The following is a 26,067-nucleotide window of genomic DNA, read 5'->3' as shown; positions in this document are numbered from 1 at the left end:
AAATGGCAAGGTTCAGCAGTTGCAGTCAGAAACCAGAAACCTTGCCATTATCAAAGCTGCTGCAGTGTAGTGAATTGCAACAATAAGGCACTGAAACTACCTGAATCCGGTTTTCACTGAGAGAACAGCAACTTTCTCATACCAAAATACCTGCAGAGGGAGGGAGGAAGGATTTAAACTTTCCATATGATTGCACCTAGGTGAACAGACACCTATTTCTTTCTGTCATTGTCTCACTATCTTTTTAAAAAGAAGGTTGTAAACACACTGCCATGTTTTGAAGAAGCCTCTGGTCAGTGATGATGATGATGCAGAGATCAGTCACAGCATTCCTATATTCTTCCGTTTCCTTGAGAGGGAACTGAGAAACAAGACCCATTTTCAGGAAAAGGTTGACATTGCTGGAGAAATCATAGTGAATGCTGCACCTACTGTTGCTTAAAAAAACTTGTTATTCTGCTGGAAATCATTAGCAAGGAGCAGTACTGACACACAAACACCTGGACATCACTCTAAAGCAACTGAAGCAATTGTTTATGGATATCCAGACCACAGCACTGCCATTAAGCAATTGCATATGGATGGTACAACTGCCAAGGGAGATACTGTATGAAAGAGCAAAAGGTCTTAACTGCATTGCTTTATCACTCTCTGAACAGAAATACACCAGGGAGGATAAAGGAAGCATCTTTTCATGGCTGGTGCTCACTAAGCCTGACCCTTTTCATTACTGCCAGTTGAGGAAGGGTGACAGCTGTCACTCAGCTGACTGGGCCCTTTACTCATGAGCCTCTTATCTGTCTGGAGTCGCTTTCTGGTAGAATATTTACAGATGGACAGCAGATACCTAACAGATGGGCTCGCTTCTTCAGAGGAAGCACTGAAAGGCTTCACATATCAGAAGGAAAGGCATTCCTGTTAAGAGATACTGCCCACTGATGGCTAGAACACTAAGGAAGGAGTCAAGAGCACAGGGATGACAGGATATTTATAGATTAGGTCCCCTTAGAGGTAAGGGATAGGGATGAAACTGGGAAGGGATGCACAGAGCAAAAAATCCTCCATATCTGCATTTCTGCTCCAGCTTAAGAACAGTTTTTGTCCTCTACAGTTACTCTGAAAAAGCCAATTCTTGCATGAAAATGTATTTCTCTATTGTTGCCATCAGGGCTATGTTTATCTTGCTCAGAGACTGGTGCAGGAGATGCCGTAAGAAAGAACATCTTTACCTGATTTAATTCAGATGTTTTAATGCAGAAGTACCACAAAAAATGAGCATTTTCCTATCAATGAGCTTGTGTTTTCAGACTTGGTATTGATGCTGCGTAATGAGTTGCACTTTGTGAAAAGATAGGCATTCCCCATCAATGTCAATCAGTGTTAACACACTATCCTTCCCTGAAAGATATTAACTAGTTATACATTATCTTGGAGTTGATACTATCTGTACTTCATGATCAGAAAGTAATTGCATGAATAATTACTGTTTCCCAATTGGGCTATCTTTTGCCTGGGTCTAGTTTCAGTGCAGAAAAAAGGTGTATATTTGATGTTTGCCTCAGTCGGAAGAAGGTAATACTGGGGAGATCTCCTAATACCTGAAAACATGACTGTAACCTAGTCCATAAAATGAAAATTATGCTGTTTCATCTGTAGTTGTCTTGTGTTTCTGGAACTTAAACCTTTTGTAAGGATATATGGCTGACCCAACTCCAACCACGAGGGTTTTTGTCTATTCATTAAGCTTTGATCTATCCAGAAGCTGAAGTATTTATTAGTGAAACTTTTACTGTCACTGCCCTGAAAATGCTAGATAGTGACCTCACACAAGTTTGTCATCATTATTTCCATGTGCAATGTATGCAGTGGTAACTCCTGAACCACTGGAGAATTAACTGACTGTTCCCATGCTGCCTGCAGGCACATCTATACTTAGGCCTCCCTAAAATAGGAACTAGACCAAAGAGCATGGCATGCTTCTGTGCTTGTAGCAAGTACAGGCACCAGAGCAGAGTACTGCAAAGATGCAAGGAGAGTCTCAGGCACCTGACTCCACTTTACCAAGTGGCTACTTCCCCAGAAAGGATCCTGATGGGCCCATCACCCTGGCAATACCCATTTCTAGTTGCCCATTTTCCAGGCTTCCTTCCAGACGACAAAGAACCTGACAACACTTTAGGGAGTGTGAAAGGAGTTGCTCCTGCTCCTCTTCCAAGAATCTTGATCCATAATCTCTTTAGTACTCTACAAAGAAGTTCACGTTTATTTACTTTCTGCCCCAGGTCCCATCAAAAACAGAGTCTAACCAGCCTCCTCTATCATTCTTTCCATTGAAGGATACCAGGGAAATCCGAAGCAAAATCTACAGCTGTAGCACATCCTCCAATTTGGATTCAGAAAGATGAACATACTTTGTCTTGAGTTACATTAACAAACAAGTTACATAAACAAACAACACTAGAACTGTATCATAACAAAGTATTTCTCAAAATAAACTGCATTATTCAACCCATTCAACAGTCTACCCCTTTTCAACAGTCTTAAACTATGTAAAGAAATGTTTCAAAGAAACATTTCAAGAGTTTCTAAAAACCTTTCCTAAAGTTTGAGAACTTCAAAACAAGACTGACATTCCAATATAAAATGACTTCTTTTTTTTTTTTTTATGGCATTTTTTACCCTTCAAAGTAGGATTTTTTTAACAAGCTCTAATTTTGACTATTCATCTCTATTAGAGACCTGAGACTCTCCAGTCTCTAAAATCCCTTTCAAATAGACACTCAAGTCTTCAAATGGATTTGAACACAGAATAGTTACAGTCCCACTGCACCATGTTAAAAAGCAATTAGCTTGGCATTAATGAAAATGTAAAAGTACTCCCACTGCCTAAGGTTAAGGATCCCAAACATAATCAATGTAACTGTTCAAAGCAGCTGTATTAGGAGATCTTCTCTCTATGCACTATATACAGAGCCCAATAATCTGTTTTGGCATCTCAGAGTTTACAGTATGGCACTGTTAGTACCTTTCTAATAGCTACATCCCAAGATAGCAGTACTCCAAAAGATTGTATGGTAAAACACAATGGAATGCATGTCTGGATAGCATCAAGAAAGGAATGTGATACATACTTGCACAAAAGTATACAAACCAGTTTCTTCATAACACTTGATCCTGCAACATATTTACCCCAGATATTTATGCCTGTTGTTTTGAATACATGTTTTGGGGGATTTTGTTGGTCTTATTTTTTGCTTCAAAGTAAGATATACAGCATAAATTACCATGTTGAGTCTCAGTAACAAGAGGAAGAAATAGAAAATGTGCTTCTGAACGAAATGTTTTGGTATCTTCTTGCAGTGCCAATGTACTACTTTTAAATGCAGATCTTTTTCACTCAAAAAACACTACAGAACGAGGAAGAAAGTCCAAATATCTACATGTCTGTGGCATATATAGCACAGTATCAATCAGGGGAAATCTAAAAAGGTGATGGCATATACTTGCATTTAAACTACCTATCAAGGCACTTGAAACTCAGCCAATACTCTTCCCTAGATCCTTTAGGAAGTCTGAAAGCATAGGTGAGAACTAGGCCAGGTTTCTGGCTTTTGCTGAAATTCAGACTAGCTTTTTGCTACTGAATTAATGAAGCAACCCTGAAAAACTGGGAATCAGGCATATATCATTGTAGGAATGCACAGATGCTAGGATAGGAGATGAAGACCTAACTGCTGACATGCACACTCATAGAAAGAGACTCTGCACATATTCCAGCTGGAACATTGTGACCAAAGGTGACTATATTCACTTGGCCTTAACATTCCAGTGCGTGACCTAGTTTTGCCTGTCTACAAAATGAAAACAGAGAAAGAACAGCTGAAATAGAAATGCAGTCCTGTTCCTTTTAATATTATCTAAAAATCCCATGAGATTCCCTGGTCAGCTCCTGGTAACTTCATATTGACCTACTAGAGAGAAACAAAACAAAACTATCAGGCATTAGATACAACTGTGATTTGGATTATGTATGTCAGGGCTGATTAAGAAAGACAGCACCAACCTCAATAGTGATGTTCTAGTATCACACAAAACTGTGGGATTTTAACTACAAAAGGCAGTGGATTGCTTATAGACTCAGTTTGTTCAGAATCAAGAGATCATTTTGTCAAATGCAGCTACAGTAGATACTTTAAAAAGTAACTTTCCATTTTACACACATAATAAATAGTATAGAGGAGTTTACACACGTGCATGTCAAGCACACAAACAACATGTTCACGTAAAACCACCATCTGAAGTACGAAAATACCTGAAACAACAAGAAATAGGGAAACCAGTCTCTGCAGCTCAATGCTGGAGTTTTTATTCTTAGCTAATTTTCTGATATGTAAGATAGCTTAGAAATCCCATCTAGCATTGTACAGTCAGAAACTCCTAAAGAATGCCATCATTGCAAAACCAGCTCTGTAGGATCTCTATATCCTACTGAAGGCAATCCCATGCAACTCTTCATCTCTTGTGATCTCCACCACTGACTCTACAGAATCATTGGCTAAAACAGAAATTTTCAGTAAAACAATCTAGTTTCTTATTTTCCTAAATTGCTTTGGAATGTTTGTTAACTATATTTTTACAAAATAAAATGAGACTACTGTATGGACAGTAAAATAGGGCAACATTACTATTTCCTCTCAACACAATTATTTCAAACATGTTCAGACTATTTACAATTTCTGATTACTACTAGAGCCAAGTTAACTTGTTTTACTTGTGATGGCATTTCAGAAATGAAAGAAATTCTAGTGTTGTAATAACAAATACCTCCAGGAGTTGAAACAAGATTTCATAGAGCCTAATTTCCTTAAAAGTGACAATATAAACAAGGTATGTTTGCACACATGAGGAAAATAGACATTATAAGGTGCCACACTACCAGTCACATCAGGAATTTCAAGCTGTCTGAAAGGGCACATCATTTTCCTGAAGTGGATTTGCATATAATGGTGGGTTGGAAGGACAGAAAAATATGTCAAAGCTCCCTGCTACACTTCTTAAGTAATGATGGATTAAGAGAAAATGAAGCTGCATCTGAAATGCTCTTACCTGTTGTTTGAGAGCCTCTAAAGATTCAAATTCCAATTTGGCGAGTTTCATCTGGATATCTCTTGGTTTATCAGGAATTACAAACGCCATGATAAACTTTATTGCTAGTAGCAAGTGCTGTGAAAAAAAAAGGAAAAAGAAAAATGTTGTTTTATAGAGTTTGAATCGTGGAGTAAACAGCATAATATTCCTAAATTTTAGTAACAGAGGTATAAACAATGATTTCTTGTGACATGTACAACACAGCTCACTATAACCACATTAAGCCTCAGCTACTCCATATGTTTTCTGTTTGCAGTCATTCATAATTTGAATCTAAACACAGATAGTCTGCCTTATTTCCATAGTAATCCTATTGTCACTATATACTATAACATTCTAATTGAATTTTGTATTTGTGATTCCAGATAAAATAATAGCTTTTAAAACGTATTATTGGTGTATAGGAATTGAAGATAGTATATACTGCACCCAGTATATACAGTTTCAGAGTGAATTTTTTTACATGTATACAAATATATATATACATACACAAATATAATCCTTAAAGAAGTGGCACACCCATGAACAGAAACTTTTCAGGAAATGGAGAAACATTCCATATATAAGATGTCAAATCAGTCATAATTTATTGCAAAATTAGAGACTGAGCAGTCTCTAAATTTCACTTAAATATGCATGATCTCACAAAACACAAATGCCAAACTGTCAAGTCAGTAGTTTTGTTTCTTCATTTATGTCAACTACAATCTGAATAATAAATCTTCTTCTATCAAGGCCTGAGCTGACAATATACTGCATATTTGTAAGCAGGAACTTGCTCCCAGCTGAGAAAGATAAAGCAACACTGAAATGTGCCTTATATGTTATATATGCTTAACTTCAAGCACATGCTTACACCACCATAATGATACTCATGGAGATGCTTAAATTCAGGTAGCACATACAAACTATTTCCCAAATTCCCTCGAATTTTAACATATAAAATAAAGCAGAGCAGTGCTCCTCTCTGAAATACCATCTTGCTGAACTGTATGATCTTTATGGACTTGGGCACACAAATAACAACATAACAGACAAAAAAATCCCTCAGATTATGGTATTACACAAGCAAGAAGCTAATGAAAATACTACAGGCTTCAAAGAAGCTGTGATGAAATTCTAAACAAGCTAATATATAAGAACTAAAGTAAAAAGTATGATTATGCTAACAAGAGACAAAGAGCCATACGTTAAAATATTTCTTAAAATGTATTGCAGAAACGTAGGTCAAAGAAACAAACATTACAAGGAATAATACCTTCTTTAAAGAGATGAAAGAAAGGCTGAAAATTGATACAATCAACAAACAAAGACTAAAAGTTTAATGAATCAACTGGCATTGATTTGTGTGTAATGCAATGATTAAACCATATTATTAAAAAAATTATGTCAACAGTACAACATTCTCTTGCTCATTTAGATTTTCCTTTCCCCCTCTAGTTAATACTGTCTGCTACTAAGAAACCTTTTTTCCAAAAAAAAATGATAGCAAATAATGTTGGTTTATGCTAAAAACACACAGCAATAAAACATGGATCAGAGTCAGCTCTGGAGGAATTTCTTAAATACAAAAAGGTAAAATGTTGAAAACAACAACTGAACAAGACAAACAGTACTCCTATGCAGAAGTCAGAAGTAATCACAGGTTGAAAGGGGAGTAACTAACCCACAGATATAATTTTGATGTGTAAATGTAAAAATAAAGAGATCAAATTGGGAATTACTCAAAACTAAATAACAGAATTGGGCTAAAATCTTATGCTTAAGGCAGAATTAACAAAAATTGAGGTATCCGGAGAATTATGTTTATCTGAAAAGTTACAAAGAACAGTTAAAAAGAGACAGCATCACACAATGTCACTTCTAGATGCCTAAAGTCCTTTGCACTGGGGCTCATCTCACATTACTCAACCAAAAAAAAAAAAGTATTTTTGAAATCATATTAAGGAGTGAAAATCAAAGTTTGCAACTGTAATTATTCAAGCACTGCCTCTTGAGGAATTTTAAAAAACATGAGATAAGTGAGTAACTTTATACAGAGACTTCAAAGTAGTTCCAAATTCAAACAGCTTTTAAGAAAATACAACAAATAATTTCAAGGAAATGTAAATAATATTATGGAGGATAGAGACTGCCTAAGTTTTCCCCATTTTTAATATAGGTGAGGGAGGAACAGAAGAGACATCTAGGGAAATCAGAGCAAAACGCAGCAAAACCACTGCATTTAATCCTGGAAAACATTGTATCTTTTAAAATAAATTTAGAAGAGCAACATGTTTTAAATTGCTTTTCTATGTAATGACTATTACTGCAGGATTACCTAACTAGCTCCTTCTGAGAAATTACTTTTCATGCAAGCACTACTCAGCCAACAAACACAAGGATACAGTCTTAAACAAGAAGGCAGAACCTCTGACTCATCTTCAAGCCAGAGAGGGATCAGAAGTTGGAGTACAGATGTGGGAAGTCACTACTTTTGCCTGCCCCACTGTCATGTCTTTCCTAGGCATCCACTAAAAGCCATTGTTAAAAAAAAAAAAATTAAAAATTACAGGGTTAGGTAGATCTTTGGTTTACTCCTCTGAATGGCTTTTTAATGTTCTTTTCTCTCCCATGAAAACAAAGCTTCAGCAGTCATAAAGTGCCCAGACTGTGGGGGATGTCCCTGTGTGCAAGACCTGTGACTTCAGAAAGCACACTGGACTTAACACACTGCAGATTGAGCTCAAGCCCAACTCGTAACTCCCATGAACCTGAGAAGAGCCAGCAGATAAACAGTCTCCCTTGGATAACTTTTCCAGCTGTTCGTATTTGCAAATTTAGAACAGTATTAATAAAACTGTCAAGGCAGAAATTATGAATCTGGGTCATGTGATGCATGAAACCTCTTGAAAATAAATGGATCTATTTTATTAACAGTTTATATTTCGTTTTGAAATTGTAAATTGGCAAAGGAAATGTAAGTTGTTATTCAAGAGAAATTGAAGGGAAAAGCAGGGAGTTGAGTAGTTAAGTTCATTATTTCAGTCACATTTCCATACTGATTTCTTAATCTTGTTTAGTGTAACTCCTGGAAGTCAGATCCACAAAAAGCAGACATCTACTTTTAAAAAAGAAATGTCTAAGGAGTATAGTATAAATCACCAGAAGACAAGATTTACTTTCATTACATTCACACTAGTACGAATATGTTATAGAACCAAAATACTAAAGTTTATCCAAATTTGCTACACTAGCATGAATGTACTTGTTCAATATTTAAAATATCTTCATAGAGCTGATTTTTGGTTTGGGGTTATCTTATTTTGGTTTTTTATTTTTTGTTTTTTGGGGTTTTTTTCTGAAACCAGGTTACAAATCCAACCATTATTTCTATCTGCAACCATTAAAAAGCAGTGAAAGGCAAGAACATGCCTTTCATGATTACAAGAGAACTATTCCACTGTGAGCAAAACCCAGGGTAACATTCCCACAAGCTGTAAGTTCTCCAATGCCAACAGCAAGGTCCCCTCTCATTTTGCAGTGTGCCAAGTGAGCACACAAACAGCACTGAACCTCTTCCCCCTGATAATTGCAGTGCCATCAAACTTGTGGTCCTGTGCCAGGTGCTTGGTGAGCCAGAAGAACTATTCTGTTCTGCAAAGCCACCAACAAGAGCAGAAGCAGCAGCAGCAGCTGTGTTTTGCAGCAGTGGGTCCCCAACCTCACCTCTTCCAAAACAAAAATTGCCAATTAGGGTTAAATTCCTGAAATTATGAACAGTTAATTTGATTTCTATAGTGGATTTACCACAGCAATTCCTGACAAAATCTACTCAACTGAACAAAAAAAAGGAAAAAAAAAAAACCAACCTAAAAAAACAGTAGCTGTGCTGCTGGTTAGCTGATAAAGTGCATTCCAAACATCAGCTTGGGGAGACGTTAATATAATTTTGCATCAAAAGTCTATTTTATAATCTACTACTTATAGAAACTTTCAATTAAAGTCAGAAATCTGGACCTAGACTAGCCTAGAACCAGCCCATACTCTGAAGCAAGGCGGTCTCTGGTTACCAACTGCACAAGTGAAGAAGCCAACACCTGAGAACATCTCCTCATTTGAACCTCTGTCCTCTGCTGGCCTTTGCCAAAGGAAAGTACCACAGCAAAATCATGTTGTTGTGAGAGCAGAGGGCAGGGAGATCATTAGTTTCCTTGCTAGGACTCCAGATACCAGTGTTCTGACATTAAAATAAGCTAAATTCAAACACTATGAACAGATAAAACAAAATAAAACAAAACAAAAATGCAACCAAAAAAACCCCCAAAAAGCCACCAAACCAAATTTTATCTTTTAGTGGCAACAGTTTTTAGTTTAGTGGGTCTTGCATGTTTCTGAGAGGAGCAAAAAACACAGGAGGAAAGTGAAAAGTAATTCTGTCAGGGAAGCAATACAGACAAAGAAAAATTTTCATAAAGCTCAGGAAGTTCAATTAAATTAAACTGTCTTTAATAGGTGTCAATAAATTTATGAGCAAACATTTCTGTAATATACATAAGAAGAAAGCATGACCAGACCTCCCTTCCCTCCTGTAGACTGAACTGGCTTCAATAGAGAGTCTTGCTAATGGGACAAAATTATCACAGCTAAGGGACTTTAAAAAGAGCGTTTCTTCTGCTACTTCGATAAATGCTGCTTTTAAAATCACATATTATTATGGAATTTTATGGAATAATAATGGAATAACATGGAATTTTAAAATTTATATTATTAAGGAATTTTTCTTTCAAAATTTCATTTTATCCACAAACATGTCCAAAATCCTGGGAGAAGAGAGGGGAGAAATGACAAAAGAGTTATTACATGTTGAGTCTATTTCATGGCTTCTTCACCTCTCCCATTAATCTTCTCTTCCATGAACATCCACATGCACACACTCACAATCCTGACACCTGCCACAATCTGTAAGCTCCATCTACCCTATTTATTTATTTATTCCCAAAGCAGCATAGCCCATTTCTCCCTCATTTCAGCCTCCTCCCTGCTGAAACTCCAGGGAAGCATTAGGACTGAAGGGCAGCCTTCCTGCCTCAGATTCAATGCCTCTTGCCACTCCAGCACAGTGAAATGTGTCTCAGTTCTCAACTGGAATATGCTCAGTACAGGTGGAAAGTTCATGTGTTTACACCTGATGTGCCTCTTTAAGACATTACAAAGCACATAAACCAGAGATGTTTCAGAAGCTTGTATCTTTGCCAAGTTGGGACAGTTTCCTAATAGGAGCATCCCAAAGCACATTCTTTAGATCAGAGTGAAGCTTCTGTCAGCCAGCACACTGCTACCTCAGAGCACAAACACAATGCGTCAACACAACAAAAATCTGATTTTTATATATTTATAAATAGTCTACCTTTATTTCTTTACCTATAGATCTTCAACTTTCACAAAAGGTGGAAGGCATTTACTTAAAATACAAAACCTCAAAACTCCAAACTTAAAAGAACCTGTCCAGCAGGAAGAGTTTCAGCCTGTCCCATTAAAGTGTGGCTGAGGCAGATGCAAGTGAGCAGACGCTTATTACAGAACGTGGTGGGCAGCGTGAGCAGACAGCATTATCCGGTCCCTTTATCATCTGTAACAGAACATCCCTTTCCTCCCCTCACATCCTGAGCACAAACACACACACAGAGAGGCTGCCCAAGGAAACCTGGCAGCTCCATTTCTGCCAGAACGTTTCACAGACTGTCAGAAGGGCAGGAGCAGATCACCCATCTTCTGTTCACTGCACCAGCACATTTGAAACCTGGACACGCTCAACAGAGTGCTTAAGCTTATGTTTAGTTTTAAGCATACCTATGAATATACTTAGGTTCAGAAAAACATTTAAGCCTGAAAATGCCCAAGTCATTTGCAGAATCTGTATCTTAAAATTGAATGGCTGAATCATGGTGCTTTCTTTTTTTCCTGGAGGTGGCCGAATGCAAAATGTATTAAATTAATGAGTTTGAAAGGAAAAATGCCAGCGTGCATGGTGTTTCCTTGCATTTACACTTTAGAAACTGCTTTAGGTAGAACAGAAGTCCTGGTCTGTATTTTTACTACTAATCCACTGTAAAACGTCACAAGTAGAAATCTATGCTGAAAAAGATACCAGGTTTAATATGCAGTTATATTTCAAAGTAAAAAGTATTAAACTGCATAATGAAAATCTGGGCTCATTTTACCAGCTCTGGTCTCTAGAAGCACTGAAACACACCTCTTTCCAGATAAGTCTGTCTTACGCCTTAAAACTAATTAATTGGTTTCTCTCAAAAGAAGCAAATTTATTCTGAATACTACAATTGCTTTATATACTATCAAAATGGAAAAAAAAATAAAAAAAAGAAGACATTTCCAGACCAGCACTGCTGAGCAAGAGACTAACAAATAAGACAACAAGAAAGGGTTTTTTCTTAAGTAAACAAAAAAGAAAAAGTTAAGATAATCTCTAAGGAAACAGATTCTGCGCTCATGTTTCCAGGAAGCAACTGCAGAAGCAATGAGTTAAGCAAAGCAAAAAATAAAATACTGCAAACATCATCTCCTAGTGAGGAAACTGGTCTTTTCTACCCTTACATATTTTTGTACTCTCCTTCTGTTTTAAAGAAGAAATCTAGAAGACTGGTTGGAAAGCAAGCACAGCAAGCCAGTCCTATTTCTGGAATTTAGTCCTGCTCTTTGAAAGCCCTAGAAAGTATTTAAATTATAATATAAAAATTATATAATATATCTAAATTAAAGAAATATAAATTAAGACATGTCAAATAAACAAATATTTATTAAATCAAGGGAAGTCAAATAAATATTCTATCAAGAGATATACTAATAAACTCAAAAGCACAAGTAATCTGGTCAGTTACATAATTGTGAGTATTTTTCTGTCTTATGGCACCATCATGCTTTCTAGTAATTCAATTTTTTTTTTAAAAAGATTTTCTAATTGTTTATAACTTATTTTTACTAGTGTTTAAACCACAGCTGTTACATATCATATTCAGCCAGTAATGAACTAAAGCATTATCTGGTTTTTATTAGACTTTTGGAAAAGATTTAGAAGCCCAACTGTTTTCTGCAATTTTCTCCAACAATAACAATTAAGATGGGAGGCAGCCCAAAATCTTTAGAAATTTTGTCACCAACTTACCTTGAACTGGAAAAAAACCATTAGTTCATTACTTCTCTCCATGTACTTATCTGCTCAAGGCTTTTACGGATATTTTACACTGGGATTTTACACTTTAAGCCTACCTTAAAGACTGAAGTATGGAAAAAAGAGGGCCAAGTCTAGCAGGGAGGGTGTTTTATACCAAACATACCCAAGCAGCATTTCCCCCTCTCTCCAGGGAAATTGCAATTTTTTTTTATCTATCACTACAAATTAAGGATTCATCAAGTTCTAGAAACACCTGGTGAAAGAAAAAATTCTAAATAAAAGGTCCTCTGGTATCAGTCTTCCACAGAGACGCCTAATTGACTGCAGCTTGGGAAAAAGCAGTTGACCCAATAATCTTGTTGTATAAACACAGCACATTCTGTGACACAAAATATTTTATGATACAGCACACTTGCAAAACTGTCTGTATAAAAGCCTCTATAAAACTCCAGCATACACAAATGAGTGTTTCAGACATGTTACAGGAACAAGATTTTTCTCACATTCATTTATTTAATTCTGTAGTCAATTCAGAAGACATGAAAAAAATCACTGCAGGTGTAAATTTTTCTTGGAGGTTGTAAGTATCTGCTAATGGTTAATTTTACAGTAACCCAACAGTCTTCAAACCAGCATGATAATACACCCCTCTCTATGTTACCATTAGGTAATCCTGAAATGTTTTGGCACAATGCTTATCTCAATTTATGACCAGCATTTAATAGGAACTGGGATGAGAGTTGCCAAAAGCCAAATTAGCTAATGCTGAATGTAATGAACAGCAGAGCTTTGATCATGCTCAGAAATAAATTCCAAGTGAAAAGTGGAAAGAAGGATGGCCATGGAATTAAAATTGACAGTATGATTAATACAAGCCATATGAAGGTGCCTCTTAGCTGATTGCTAACGTTACATATTGGCTTCCACAGTGACAGGTATAGTTTACTGTCAAAATGCCCTAATGCTCCACATCAAAGAAGGGGGGAAAATTGCCATTTTCTATTAATCTGTAAAACTTATACTTCTTTCTACATTTAAGTCATTCATTTTTCTCTGTGAAAAGAGAGAAATTATGGCATGAGTCACTGTACTTATGCATTGTAAGGAATTCTGTTCACCAGGGCTCAAAAATTCCTCCTTGGTTGGATGACCTGTGATTAGTAAGGAGATATGAAGCACCATTTCTGCCAGGGTTTTAAAACTGTTAGTTCAGTAATAAACAGAATTTGTCACCTACTGCAAATATCACAGATTTTAGGAACTCTTTCTTCCTGCCTGAATGAAACCTCACTTGTCCTAGTCCAAGCTGAAGTGAACACAGGTCCTACTGAGCTGTGGACAGATTCAGCAAAGATATCAAAATGTACACATATGAAAGCAAATCCACTGTACTTCAACAAGCCTTACAGATGGTTTTCCCAAAACTGTGGGGTGATTCTGGAGACTGAAAGACAATTAGACTTATCTCTTTTTTTCCCACAGTTTGAAAACTGGCGATAAATGGGTGATGGAAAAGGTGATGTAGCATCTACATTATAGTTTAAGCTATTTTAAACATTGAAATTTATGTTCTGTCACCTTGACAGCAAGAAACAAAAATGGTAACTGGTGTTTAGTTTTAAGGGTGAAATCTCAGCCAGTCATTCTTCAAGATGATACACACTTTATCTTTTAAGTTTAACTGTGAATAACAAGTTCTCCAACTAGATGCATTGCATTATATTTACAGCCATTTGCTTATTTCTCTCACAACTCCCTCGCTGTAGTCTTAGGATGCTTTCAAAACTGATTCACAAGAACATTCATCCTAGTGAAAAATCTCTTTGCCTTACAACACCAAGATAAATAAAGAACCATAACTGAATAAACATGTTTTAAACAAAACATAGTGTTTCACCACACTGCCAATGCATCTCCAGTGAATGAGTCAAGATTTTAGTGTAATGCACAGCTTTCTTCCTACTGTATGGCATTCACCCTGTTCTAAGTGGTTTGCTTTGCTCTACTTCTTTTTGAAGTTGAAAGTAAATTCTGTAGGACATGGCACATTTTTTAATCTGGACCAAAAGGTGACTCATGCAATGTTAAATAATAAACAAAATGTCACAGGCATGACTCATCAGAGAATAAACCAACGGTATTGCAATATATCACACTCTAATCTGCAGACTGTCGTCTCTATTCCTGTGCAGTTTTAATCAAAATGAATTAATTGAAAAGGGTCCAATAAAACTAGCTAATCTGAAACAATTATGGAGGGCAAAATCACAACTGACTATTTTTCATATTGGGAACTCAACACCTGCATTTCTTCCTGTAAAAACTAAGGGGTTTTTTTGTCAGAACTATGCAAAGTCAAATAATCCTTTGCTTTTCTATAAAGGTCAGGAGGAAAGCTTTCCATTCAACTGGAGTATTTTATTAAACATTGCAGCAGGTGTTTGGATATGCTGCCAACTCCTAAAAAGCTTTCATTAAAACGGTATCTTAAAAAAAAATAAAGACCTATACATCCTCCTCAAGCCCTCTTTATCTGTCTTTTCTCTGGATGGGTATTCACAAAATTACACACCATTTTCTCTGGTTTGGAACACCATTACCTGCCCTAGCTATAAAAAAAGTTCTTCATGAAAGCTGCTGGAAGCTTGCCATGCAATTCTCACATCAGCTTTTATGGCCATAGCAGATCCCTGCAACAGAGTACAGCCCAGAGTTTAGCCTTAGCTGCTAACCTGCTTCAGCTTCTTAGGAACATAATTGGTTTGTTCCAGCTGACAAAAAGGGAATCTTTAACTGTGTGCCAAATTCAATTTTGAGACAAAATCCTGCAGTTAATGCTGAACTCTTTGTGTCATCTGCAAGTAATGGAGTTTTGCAGCAGTAACACACCTCCTAACTTTATGCACTCAAATAAAAGCAGCCTAAGAAACACTTCCAGAACTGCTCATGTCTTTAAGGAATGCAAAGCCCTTGGAAAGGAGTATTCTTCACAAGAGAGGAAGAACAAGCCATGCTCTACTCAGTGGCATTCAGTGATTCTGTCAAGTCCTTCTGTCAGCTGAGAAATGTGATTCAGAATGTGAATCCCAGCACAAAGATTACAAAGCAGTAATTCCTATACCCTGGGATACACACAGCTCCATCAGTGCAGTACTGTTCTCCAAAAATATCAACATAACCCAACACTTACAGCTTGACAAATTCAGAGGGCATTTGTGACATCTCAAAAAATTCACGCTCGAAACAGAAGAGACTGTCAATTGAACTCCGATGTATAAGGAGAAATGAATACCAGCAAATATGATAATACATCAACAAATGCCTTTACTTACTCATTTAAGAGTTTTTTTTCTGAGACTTGGTAGTTTGCCTTTTGGAACTACAGTAAGAACAGAAAGCCAACAGTTTAATCTCAGTGGTGTAAGAGCTTTGACAACATGTAGTGAGCACAACTTCTCATCTCCCTACAAACAGCAAGGCTGAAAGCAAAATAAAAAAAAAAGATAAAAAATAAAATTAAAAAGCTCTAAAAGAGCTCTATTTACAGATTTAATTGGAATTTTAAGACCATTTGGAGAAAGACCAACTTGCAGCAAGGGCTCAGCATCACTTTGTTGCTATGAAACACTATCATACAGGAATAATCAGCTATAAAAACCTGCAGCTGACTCGTTCCATGGCAGAAATGGTCTCAGCTGAGAAGGACACTTTCAATTTAAAATAAAGTAAGTAGCAATTTTGAACATGGCTCTGAAATATACCTCAAGAATCTCAAACTGCTAACACTGAGATGTCAGACAAGATCCTGGACCTTAGTAACTAAATCTGGACCAGTCCTTGTGTAATTATCACAATGCACCAAGCAGAGACAGGTGGAAAACTGAGACACTTCACTCATGAATGTCAACAGAACTGACCCAGGCTGTCCTGAGATTCTGATCCACCCAGGGACTAAAGGAAGAAATCACCTCTACCTGTGGTAGTACTAGAAGGTCTGCTACTAGTAATTCAAAGAGGTAACAATACCAAAAAGAACATTATCTCAACTTCAAAACTCATTCTGGGAATGAGAGAAAGCTGTGAAGAGGCATTACCTCACTACAAGAGTAACTTCTGGCAACGGTGACTCGGGCTTGCTGTGAACCAGGACAATGGTGTTACAGATGGTATGTATCCACAGACTTTGAGTTTTGAACCAGTCCTGGGTCTGCACACAGAGACTGATGAAAAGCAGGTATTTACTTCCTGAATCTGGGGACCATTTGTACTTACTGATTTGCCTTATGATCAGACTGAAAAGTAATACTCTTTCTTCTCTTGAGTTAAGAAAAAACGCTGGAAATGAAAGTATTCTACAGTGCTTTTCCCTCTGCTTGTAGATGAAGCAAGTTACTGCTCCTTTTTTGTGCTAAGTGTGGGTAAGGAGAGTTCTTCAGGACAAGCGAGAGAAGCATGGAGAAAAAGGCAAAAGCATGTACAAGAAATGTGAATGCACATTCCTGTACATAAAAGTACAGGACTGAGCAAAGCTGGTGCATCAGGGCAAGGCTTGCTGCAAACAGAGCACGCCTTGGAATGGACTGTGATGCCCCAGCACTCTGCCAGCTTCACTGCCCCCAAACAGCAAGGTAAGCCAGTTCACCATCTCCACACCCTGCTGGCTCCAAAAGGGATGACTCCTGGGGTGCAGAGACAGGTGCTCACCTCTAAAAATAGGCAGTCCTGGTAAACTAATGCAATTAATGTCTTCAAAAGAAACACGTTTATAGAAGAGAAAATACTGAAGGATCACAACACTTCAAATCTTTCATCCAAACAGACTCCCTCAACAGCACACGAATCTCAACTACAAACAAAACAACAGCACTGTGAACTGTCAAAACATGAACAAAATTTTCACTTTGTTGAAACCCTGCCTTTTTCCCTTAGAAGTTCTTTAAGAGCTAATACTTGAGAGTAGAAATCTCTAAAACCTCCTGGCCTAGATTTTATCTTTTTTCCCCCTTTTTTATATCCTTGACCAAGTGTTGTTTGTTAATCTAAACACACCCATCCTTGTGCACAAAAGAAGTCTTCCCAATATTCTCAAAAAGGTTAAAAAAATACAATGGGAGAACTTGTCCCCATTGGAATGCTTGAGAGATCTGGCAGTAGTTGATATATAGGGTTTTGTGGCATAACAATTAAGGAATTATCTTCTAACTTAGTAAATTGTTACACAAAGCAAAAGGTTAAAGTCATGTCAGATAAAAAACAGGCTCATAAATCAGTTTGGCCATTTACATTTTTTTCTAACATCTCATCCAGTATTTTTACTCAGAGAAGAAATATGTTTCAAACACAGGAAAAAAATTTCTCAGTCAAGCAGTATTTGAAAGTAAGTCCTTCCAACACGACAAAAATCGTTATGAGAATAAAATTGAGCATATTTTTCCTTCAAATCTTGGGAACATTACCATTCTTTGATAATACTGAATGGTTTTGGATTAGATAAAATGACTTCATTGTATATAGCAATTTAAAATCCATTTTTATGATGATGCACATAAGCACCACAGATACCAAGTTCTCTCAAGCCAGAAATAGCATCTTTACTAGTCAGCAGACTAGTTCACTAGACCTGGATCACTTTCAATGGGAACAAACATATTACTCCCACATCTGAAAAGTATCTAAACTGTTTACAGAATGCACAGGGATGTCAGATGCAAACCAGAAAAGTTCAAACACTGTACTACTTTTCCATTTGTTTTACATGACATGGTTTTTGTTTAAATTTTTTTTTTCTGCATACCTGATCTTTTAACATTCATTACTATGTTTCAAACACTATATCACTGAACACATAGCACATATGTATCACCCTATTTTATCCTGGCCCAGACTTTTAGAAATTTGAGTTTTCTATTGTTGCCTTGTGGGGAAGAGATTCTTTTGTTTTAAATAATTTTGCATCTTTCCATGTTGCATTTACTCATTTTTGCTTAACTTCTCTCCCACAGACAGAAAGCATTAGGTAATACAGTTCAAAACAAAAATATTTGACGATCATTAATGTCCAGGATGCTTCTGAAGATATAAGCCATTCTTCTGAATCATTACTCTTCCAAGATGAATACTCAGACTTTGAAACCAGGTAAATGGCAAGAGTATTTTTGTCAAATTGCCTTGCCTGAAGTGAATATAAAACATGCTTTAGCATTCTAAAATATCTTTTCTAAAGGAAAGAATGCCATTGCAGAAAAGGTTTACTTAATTATCCTGTAACACTGAAAGAGAGACAACAAGATACAGTTGTATTGATTGGAGAGGTGCTTTGTTACCTTGTTCTGTCAGAGGTTAAGTCCTTGATCTCATTATGGACATGCTTGGTTGTTAGTAAGGGTAATTTTTCTGACAATGCTCTGCTTTTGAGGGACGCAGATTTAATTTATTTCAGTTGGGTTAAAAGTTCACCTCTCCATTTCTTTCCCTTCTTTTTATTCCCCACCATGCCATCAATCTTATCTTCACATGGCCAATTCAATTTTTTTGTCCTTTGTTTTTTTTTTAAAGCTTAAATATATATGGCTGACCTTTATTTTAATTTAAATTCTCCTTCATACTTTCAGAATGTTGTCAAACTTGTTATCTGCAAGTGAACTTGTTGTGGCACAGTAAAAGTAGTCTTTTTTTGCCCCATCAGCAGCAGGATATGTTTAATAGGATGAATTACTGGGTTTCTCTGGTCAATCTACAATTCACTCTGCCATTTTTCAACATATTCCCTTTAGAAATGTACTCTAATACTCTTCTTGTGGCCCAAAAGTGCTATGCCTCAGGAGCCCTCAGCTATGTATCTGGTATTAATAGTGAGGATATAACCAACACACAATTAACATGCCACTCCTGTGTAATCCAAAGACTGATGCACAAGACCCATAGTTTGCATCCAACAAAGCAATCCTGGCCCATTCCAAACATGGTATAGCAACAGTTTAGCATTTAGGTTTACTGCAAGAATGGTAGAGATTCAATCATTAAGGAACTGCTATAAATAGAAAACCTACAATGATGGCTCACATGCTGTTTTCAAGTGTTATGTGTCTTCTCTTTCTAGATATTTGTATAGCAACAGCATTTTAAAAGAAGATTCATTTAAAACCATATGGTTTTCTGAATATATAATGCTGCTTGTAACATTATACATAGAGCTGTTTTTCAGAATGCATACTTGTCTCTCTTAAATGCAGAAAAACAATAGATACAGCCATTATTTGCTTCAAATATAATAGATGTTTTCTTGACATAAAACACTTACAGTTTCTTAGAGTAAGTCTGGTTAGACTGTGTCACTGTGAAAAAACTGGTATTAAGATCAGGGATCCCTTGCATTTTTCCATAAGGCAATAAGGAGTTGCAAAATCCAATTTTGCCAATAAAAACTTGCAACTGAATAGAAATTATTAAAAAGCACAATGCTAATCAAGGCTTTGGGCTTGTTTTAATTTCTTTCTTTTCCCTTGCTATGAGACTTATATTCAAAAGATCACAACAAACATGTTAGAAATGCCAACCAGGTCTGCTATCTAAAATGCACATGCTGTAACTCTCAGTCAATAATAGGTCTAAGAGAGATGACAGAACAGACGTGCACTCCCTATGTCGTGCATCATATTTCTTCCTTGTATGCACTTAGATGCTTCCCAGTGGACAATCTATTCTTCAATAACCTGTATGAACTTCTGTTACAATCTTCTGAATAATAGATCTACTTTACACAAAGTTACTTTATGAATTTTGCTTTTATATATTCACCTGCAAAGTAAACTCTTTATCTGAAAGTGCTGACAACTGAGCAACGCTCCATCATGAAAACAAGGTTTTTAAATTGACTAAAAGCATTTTCAAGAACACTAACTTTGTTTTTATCTTGAATGATTGCCAACACAGTTTTCAACCATGAGGGAGCAGACTTGCGTTCCCTTGCTCACTTACTCTGCTGAAGCTTAAATAGTGCAAATAGCCTTTGCTATTTTGTATTTTGCTATTTTGTTTGTAGTCCATCAGCAAAGCATTCCCTCAGTGCAGAGGAAAGCCAGCTGGGAGCAGCAGCCTTCTCCTTCAGCACACACAGCAGGCAGGGGTGGGCCATGTGCTGCATGAGGATGGGTGGGAGCATGAAGGCAGCATGACTGACATAAAATTTGTAATAAGGTTCTGGGCAAGGCCATTTTAATTCAGTCCAGCTAGATACCTGCATATTCCTCAGTCCCACACACTCCATGAGCACTGAAGACTCAGTCTGAGATCCTGCTCCAAACACCACGGTTTTGTTCAATGACAAAAGAAGCAAGACGGCACAGATTTATGATTAAAAAGGAAAGATTAGCGCTGAATGGTGAAGCACAAGCTCATCTTACTGGCTCTTTCTTAAAACTTGAACACTAATAGCAGTTTTTCCTTTTACCTGCAAAACTCATTTAGCTATGAAGCACACATGACAAAAAGCCCTGTATGCCTCAGAGCAGAGAGGTAGAGCAAGACTAAAAGTGGAACAAACACATCTTCCTCCACAGATTGGAGTAACAAATATTATCAAGCCAGACAATAGCTCTGGAAATGAAAAATGAAAAGCAATCCCCTATCACCACATACCTCAGAGCACGAGTTTGAAGATCATATGCTGAAAAACAGTTTCTGAGAAAGTGTCAGCATGCTCTATTTTTGTTGGCATAACCAGCAGTGCTCTAGTTCTGAAAATCAGGTCAATGCTACTTTTGTACCTACATGCAGATGCTTGAAATCAGACACCTGTATTTTATAAATTCTGTCTTACTATACAATATTTATGGTTTGTCCAAGTACTTGAATCACTGAAACAGACAAGCACTAATAATAATTACTCTGAAATTAAAGACTAGACATGCAAAGTCGGATCGAGACTTTTTTGTTGAGCAAAAGTAAATTAAAACCATGTATGAGATTTTCTTTCATCTAAGTTTAATTATCTAATAAATCAAGTGTAACCAAAGCTAGCAGGTTCCACATCCCCAGATGGCATATTGCTCCATTCCAAATGAAGGCAGGAATGACTCTCTGCAGGTGTCTCTACACTCCCCTTGCCCAGACAGTAGTCTAGGCAACTGGCCTCAGACAGATACTAGCTTTCACGTTGTTAAAGGTTAGGGGAGACTTTCCAATTTGTAGGATTTTAAGAGTAAATGCCATAAAAACCTCACCAGTTCAACTCAGAGTGAAATAAGCACAACAGTTTTTGAGTAGAAGAAATACTCCAAAACCTTTTTATGCAGAAAAGTCACTTTGAAATATTAAAAACAGTGTAACCTATGAAACAGGAGGTACAGTTCGTAATCTGTTGTGATTACTGAAGGTAACTACTAAAGCAGTTATCTTGCTGAGGTTGTCAAGTGTGTACTTAATAGGTTCATTTACATGAATGGGTGCAGGCAGAGGTCTCACATTTTACTACGCTGATCTCTCCAGGGCTTCCATACAGTGTTAATGGTAATAAGTTCAGTATTTTAATAATAAGAAGGACTTCAGAAAACCTTTGACCTACATATGAAATACAGAATATTAGAGAAAATTTTGTCAACTATTTTTGCATAGGTAAAGGATGCTGAGACTACAAAACTGGAGAATATTTTAGAAAATGTCTTGTATATGCTTTGATGTGCTCAGTCTCAACTATTTTAAAATTACTGCATTGTGCTTACACTGGATTATCAGGAGATAAACATTTTTCTAAATTTATGACTTCTGTTGGAAAAAAAACCAAACACACAAAGCTATATCTTCACTAACTCATCATCTGGGACATCCCAAACATTTGTACATGCACATCAAAAGAATATCAGAGAAGATGCACTGTTTTCAAGCTTCTGGAATGAAATTACAGTACACTTAATGTACAGTAAAATTACTGTATCAATTTCCTTTCCCAAAACATAAAGATTACTTCAGCTTTCTGGGTCTCTCTCATCATCATCCATCTGTGCAGGTTTCTCTAGTGCTGAGGAAATAAACATAGAATAGTTTAGTTTGGAGAAGAATTCTATGATCAAGTCCAACTGTTAGCCCAGCCCAGCAAAGTTCATCACTAAATTGTGCCCTACGCATCACATCTACAGATCTTTTCAATACCTCCAAGCATGGTGATTCAACCACTTCCCTGGGCAGCCTGTTCCAATGCTTAACAACCCTTTCAGTGAAGAAATTTTTCCTCATATCCAATCTAAACCTCCCCTGGAGCAACTTGAGGCCATTTCCTCTTGTTCTATTGCTTGTTACTGGGGAGAAGGCACTGACTCCCACCTTGCTACAACCTCCTTTCAGGCAGTTGTAGAGAGTAAGAAGGTTCCCTCTGAGTCTCCTTCTCTCCAGGCTAAACAATCCCAGCTCCACAGCCACTCCTCACACAGTCCTCACTCACCTCATGCTCCAGACCAGCTTTGCTGCCCTTCCTTGGACTCACTCCAGCACCTCAAAGTTCTTTCTGTCCCAAAACTGAACACAGGATTTGAGGTGTGGCCTCACCAGTGCTGAGCGTGGGGTGGCAATCCCTGCCCTGGCCCTGCTGGCCACACCATTGCTGATACAGGCCAGGATGCCATTGGCCTTCTTGGCCACCTGGGCACAGACTGGCTCATGTTAGCTGCTGTCGACCATACTAACAACAGTTTCTTGCAGAAAAGTGAACTTTCATCACACCAGCCTGTCTCCTATCAAAAAAAATTTAACTTTGGTTTTACTGGCGCAGCAGCCCCTCATTTACATGGCTGAAGAAAATGCACTCAAATTACAGAGAAACACACAAAGAAAAGCCCACCTTCCAGGAACATGACCCAGATAACAAGTAATTAATTCTAATTAAAAACAATGAAGAAACAAAGGTAATTGGGGTAAAAGCAGCATTCTGAAATTCTAAAGTGGACGTTCATAGATAACTTTTTTGTCAGATGTAGTCCAGGAATTCCAGATCAAAACAGGTAACTTGTAGTACCCCCATACACTTCCAACTATCTATGAATTCCCAATGCAGATTAGTGCAGTCAAATGTGCTTTTAAGTGACACATTAAATTAGGAGTCTCATACCTTTTTAGAAAACTTAGGTCAATTTACTGGTAAAGCCCTCTGGCCGTTAGTATTTCCATTTTAGTATTTCCCATCAACAAGTCAAATGCAAACATTTTAAGCTTCATTAGTCTTCAGCAATTCCAAATGTCAGTTTCTTGATTACCTACTGGGCTGTTGCATACTACTCCATCTCTTAAGCTGCAAGAGGGATTACAGTATTATAAAAGCACTTAGAACTTGCATCATAAACTGAACTATTCATACCATCTGTTAGGAAAGACAGAATTGTTCTCCCTGCTGAAGTAAAGATTGAAGTTAATCTGCTCCCCCAGAGCTGTGCAGCGAATCGGAAGAGCAGGGTACACCAAGATGCTGAAATCTATAGTTGCCCATTTAATGACAATTCTATATTACCTTTTCAACAACCTGGATGCACAGCTACCCCAGCACATCAGTCTCATGTCCTAAAAATTCTAGGACTATTCTAGGTCTTGTGGCTGCAAATGACTTTTTTCTTTTTTAACATTTGTATATTATTAGCTATAACATTATTACTTCATGCCCAGACAGTTCAGCTGGAGAACCCAGCCTCTGCATGAGATGTTTAAGACAGTTATTTCAAGTGCTTCAGGTCAATAAGCCAATACTACTGCACTCTTGTAAATGAGGCCAGGATTTCTCATGAGGTTTTACCAATAACTTTAGAAATATTAAATTATTCCTTTCATCCTCTTTGTCTTACCTAACATCACAGATCCCATTAAAGAAAAAGTTCATTGTGTTCTAGAAGACTTTATGCAAATAAAACTCTGAACACAGATTCAGCTGGAAAATGAAACTCCTACCTACACTGCCATCTTATTGTTTGCGGAATAGAAAAATTAGAACTTAGAAATACATTCAATTTCATGGCAAAATTAAAAACAGAAAGCTCATTATACAAAGAGTAAACCAGCTTTAAAGAGGTGTATTTTATTTTCCCATTTAATTATTTTCTTATGCAAGTATTTGGACTGTGTGTTTAGGCTAAATTTTTATCTCATCACAGCTCACTTTTTGATGATGACTGAGGTCATAAATGCTGGATTAGAAAGCAACAATAAGACCCTTCCTGCAATAAAGTGTCATATTAGAGCTCAAATAATATATCTAAAAATATGAAAAGAAATACAAGAGAACAGAATGAAAATAACAGGTGAAAATTTGTCCTACATTCAAGTGCAATGCAGAGAAGAAATTCCTTTTGAGTAGTTCCAGGTAGGTGCTCTGGTGGCAGATACTATGAAGAAAGAGGAAAAGAAGCATCTTACAGACAAAGGAGAAATAATCTGGGCTCAGGCTCACTTTTTGATTTGGAATGATTTGGAAATATTATGCATACTTGGCTTCCACAACAAGAGCTCTTAAGCTAGTTTGTATTATATGACAAAGTTATTTATCATTTAATATGTAAGATTCATGGTGAAGAAAATTTGCAAATAAGAGGAAAAAACTTAAAGATTTCATTGGTCAAAAGAGTTCAAGGAAAAAAATCTGCAATTCTGCACTAAATTGTAAGAGAAAAAAAAAGCTTTACGGTTTCTAACGAATGAAGAAATAAATTCTAGTTAAGTTACTTTTAAGACTTCAATATGTGTTTTTGGTATGATGGGAAAAATGAACTAATGAAAATATTTTATTTCTAATTACAGGAACATAAAAAAAAAGCAAAGTAAATCTTAGTGAAGTAAACCTCTCATTTTCTCACACGTGCACTGTCCCCAACAGATGCATTATTTAAGACCTACATGCTCTACCATATGAAAACCAGATGTAACCTTACCCATGTTACAGACACAAACAATTCTACCAAGACTGCAGTGCAAGCTTCAAGGATAGAAAAATCCAGAAGGCATCATTTCTGAAAAAGTACAAAGCCACCTTAAAATCTTGCTCTTTACTGTGGCTGCATATTCAGTTTGTCTCTCAGAGGAACATGCACACAGCATCAGGTGATGATAAAATCTAGAGCTGTAATGCTGTTTACAGTGACTATACATGAATCAAACCATGGCTTTATCCAAGTGTGACAGAATTCCTATGAGATAGAAGGAGCTCAGTGAACCATCACACTCTTCTAATGAGTAAACACCTTTCTGTCTCTCCTAATCTCTACAATAAACACCAATCAGTAATTCTAGGCTCTCCTCTTCACTCAGTATGACACCTAATTCTGAAAAGATAAACGTGATTATTTTGACAGAAAAAAAGATGATGCAAAACAAATGACTAACATCAGCTCTCCTGCAGAATCAAGCCAGAATGTTCCCACTTTGTAAACAAAAGCTTTTCTCCAGTCTAAACTCACAACTGGTTACATACCAAGTTTCTAATACATAAACCTTGAAAAATAATTTTGTTTTTATCCATCACACTTAGGTAATTGTGAGCAAACACTACTGAAGGCTAAAAAAAAGTAAATTATCTGGGTATACACAAATGCAGACAAACTGTGGAGATTTAACTCTTTCTGGTTTACCAGAATTACAGTAATGTGCAACATTCTGTCTTATTCACTGTGCTGCTTATGAAGCATTTTAATATCATTATTTCATGAAGTTTTAAAAAAAACAGTAGAAAATACTTTACTTTTAAATTCAAAAACGCTCACAAGATTTCCGTACTGAAC

The 26,067-nt window shown here is 36.8% G+C and overlaps 1 protein-coding gene across 3 annotated transcripts in view; it reads right to left on the bottom strand.

The window, feature by feature from the left end:
- Positions 1 to 26,067, bottom strand: part of ANO10 (anoctamin 10) — a 130,699-nt gene that overhangs the window by 36,000 nt on the left and 68,632 nt on the right. For all 3 annotated transcript variants that reach the window (XM_063155344.1, XM_063155363.1, XM_063155353.1), the window contains exon 12: positions 5,107 to 5,223. In XM_063155344.1, coding sequence (XP_063011414.1) covers positions 5,107 to 5,223 — 117 coding nt within the window. The remainder of the gene's footprint in view (positions 1 to 5,106; positions 5,224 to 26,067) is intronic.

This window comes from Melospiza melodia, chromosome 1 (assembly GCF_035770615.1).
Source record: "Melospiza melodia melodia isolate bMelMel2 chromosome 1, bMelMel2.pri, whole genome shotgun sequence".
Classification (NCBI taxonomy): domain Eukaryota; kingdom Metazoa; phylum Chordata; class Aves; order Passeriformes; family Passerellidae; genus Melospiza; species Melospiza melodia.
This window is presented reverse-complemented; position numbering and strand designations above follow the sequence as displayed.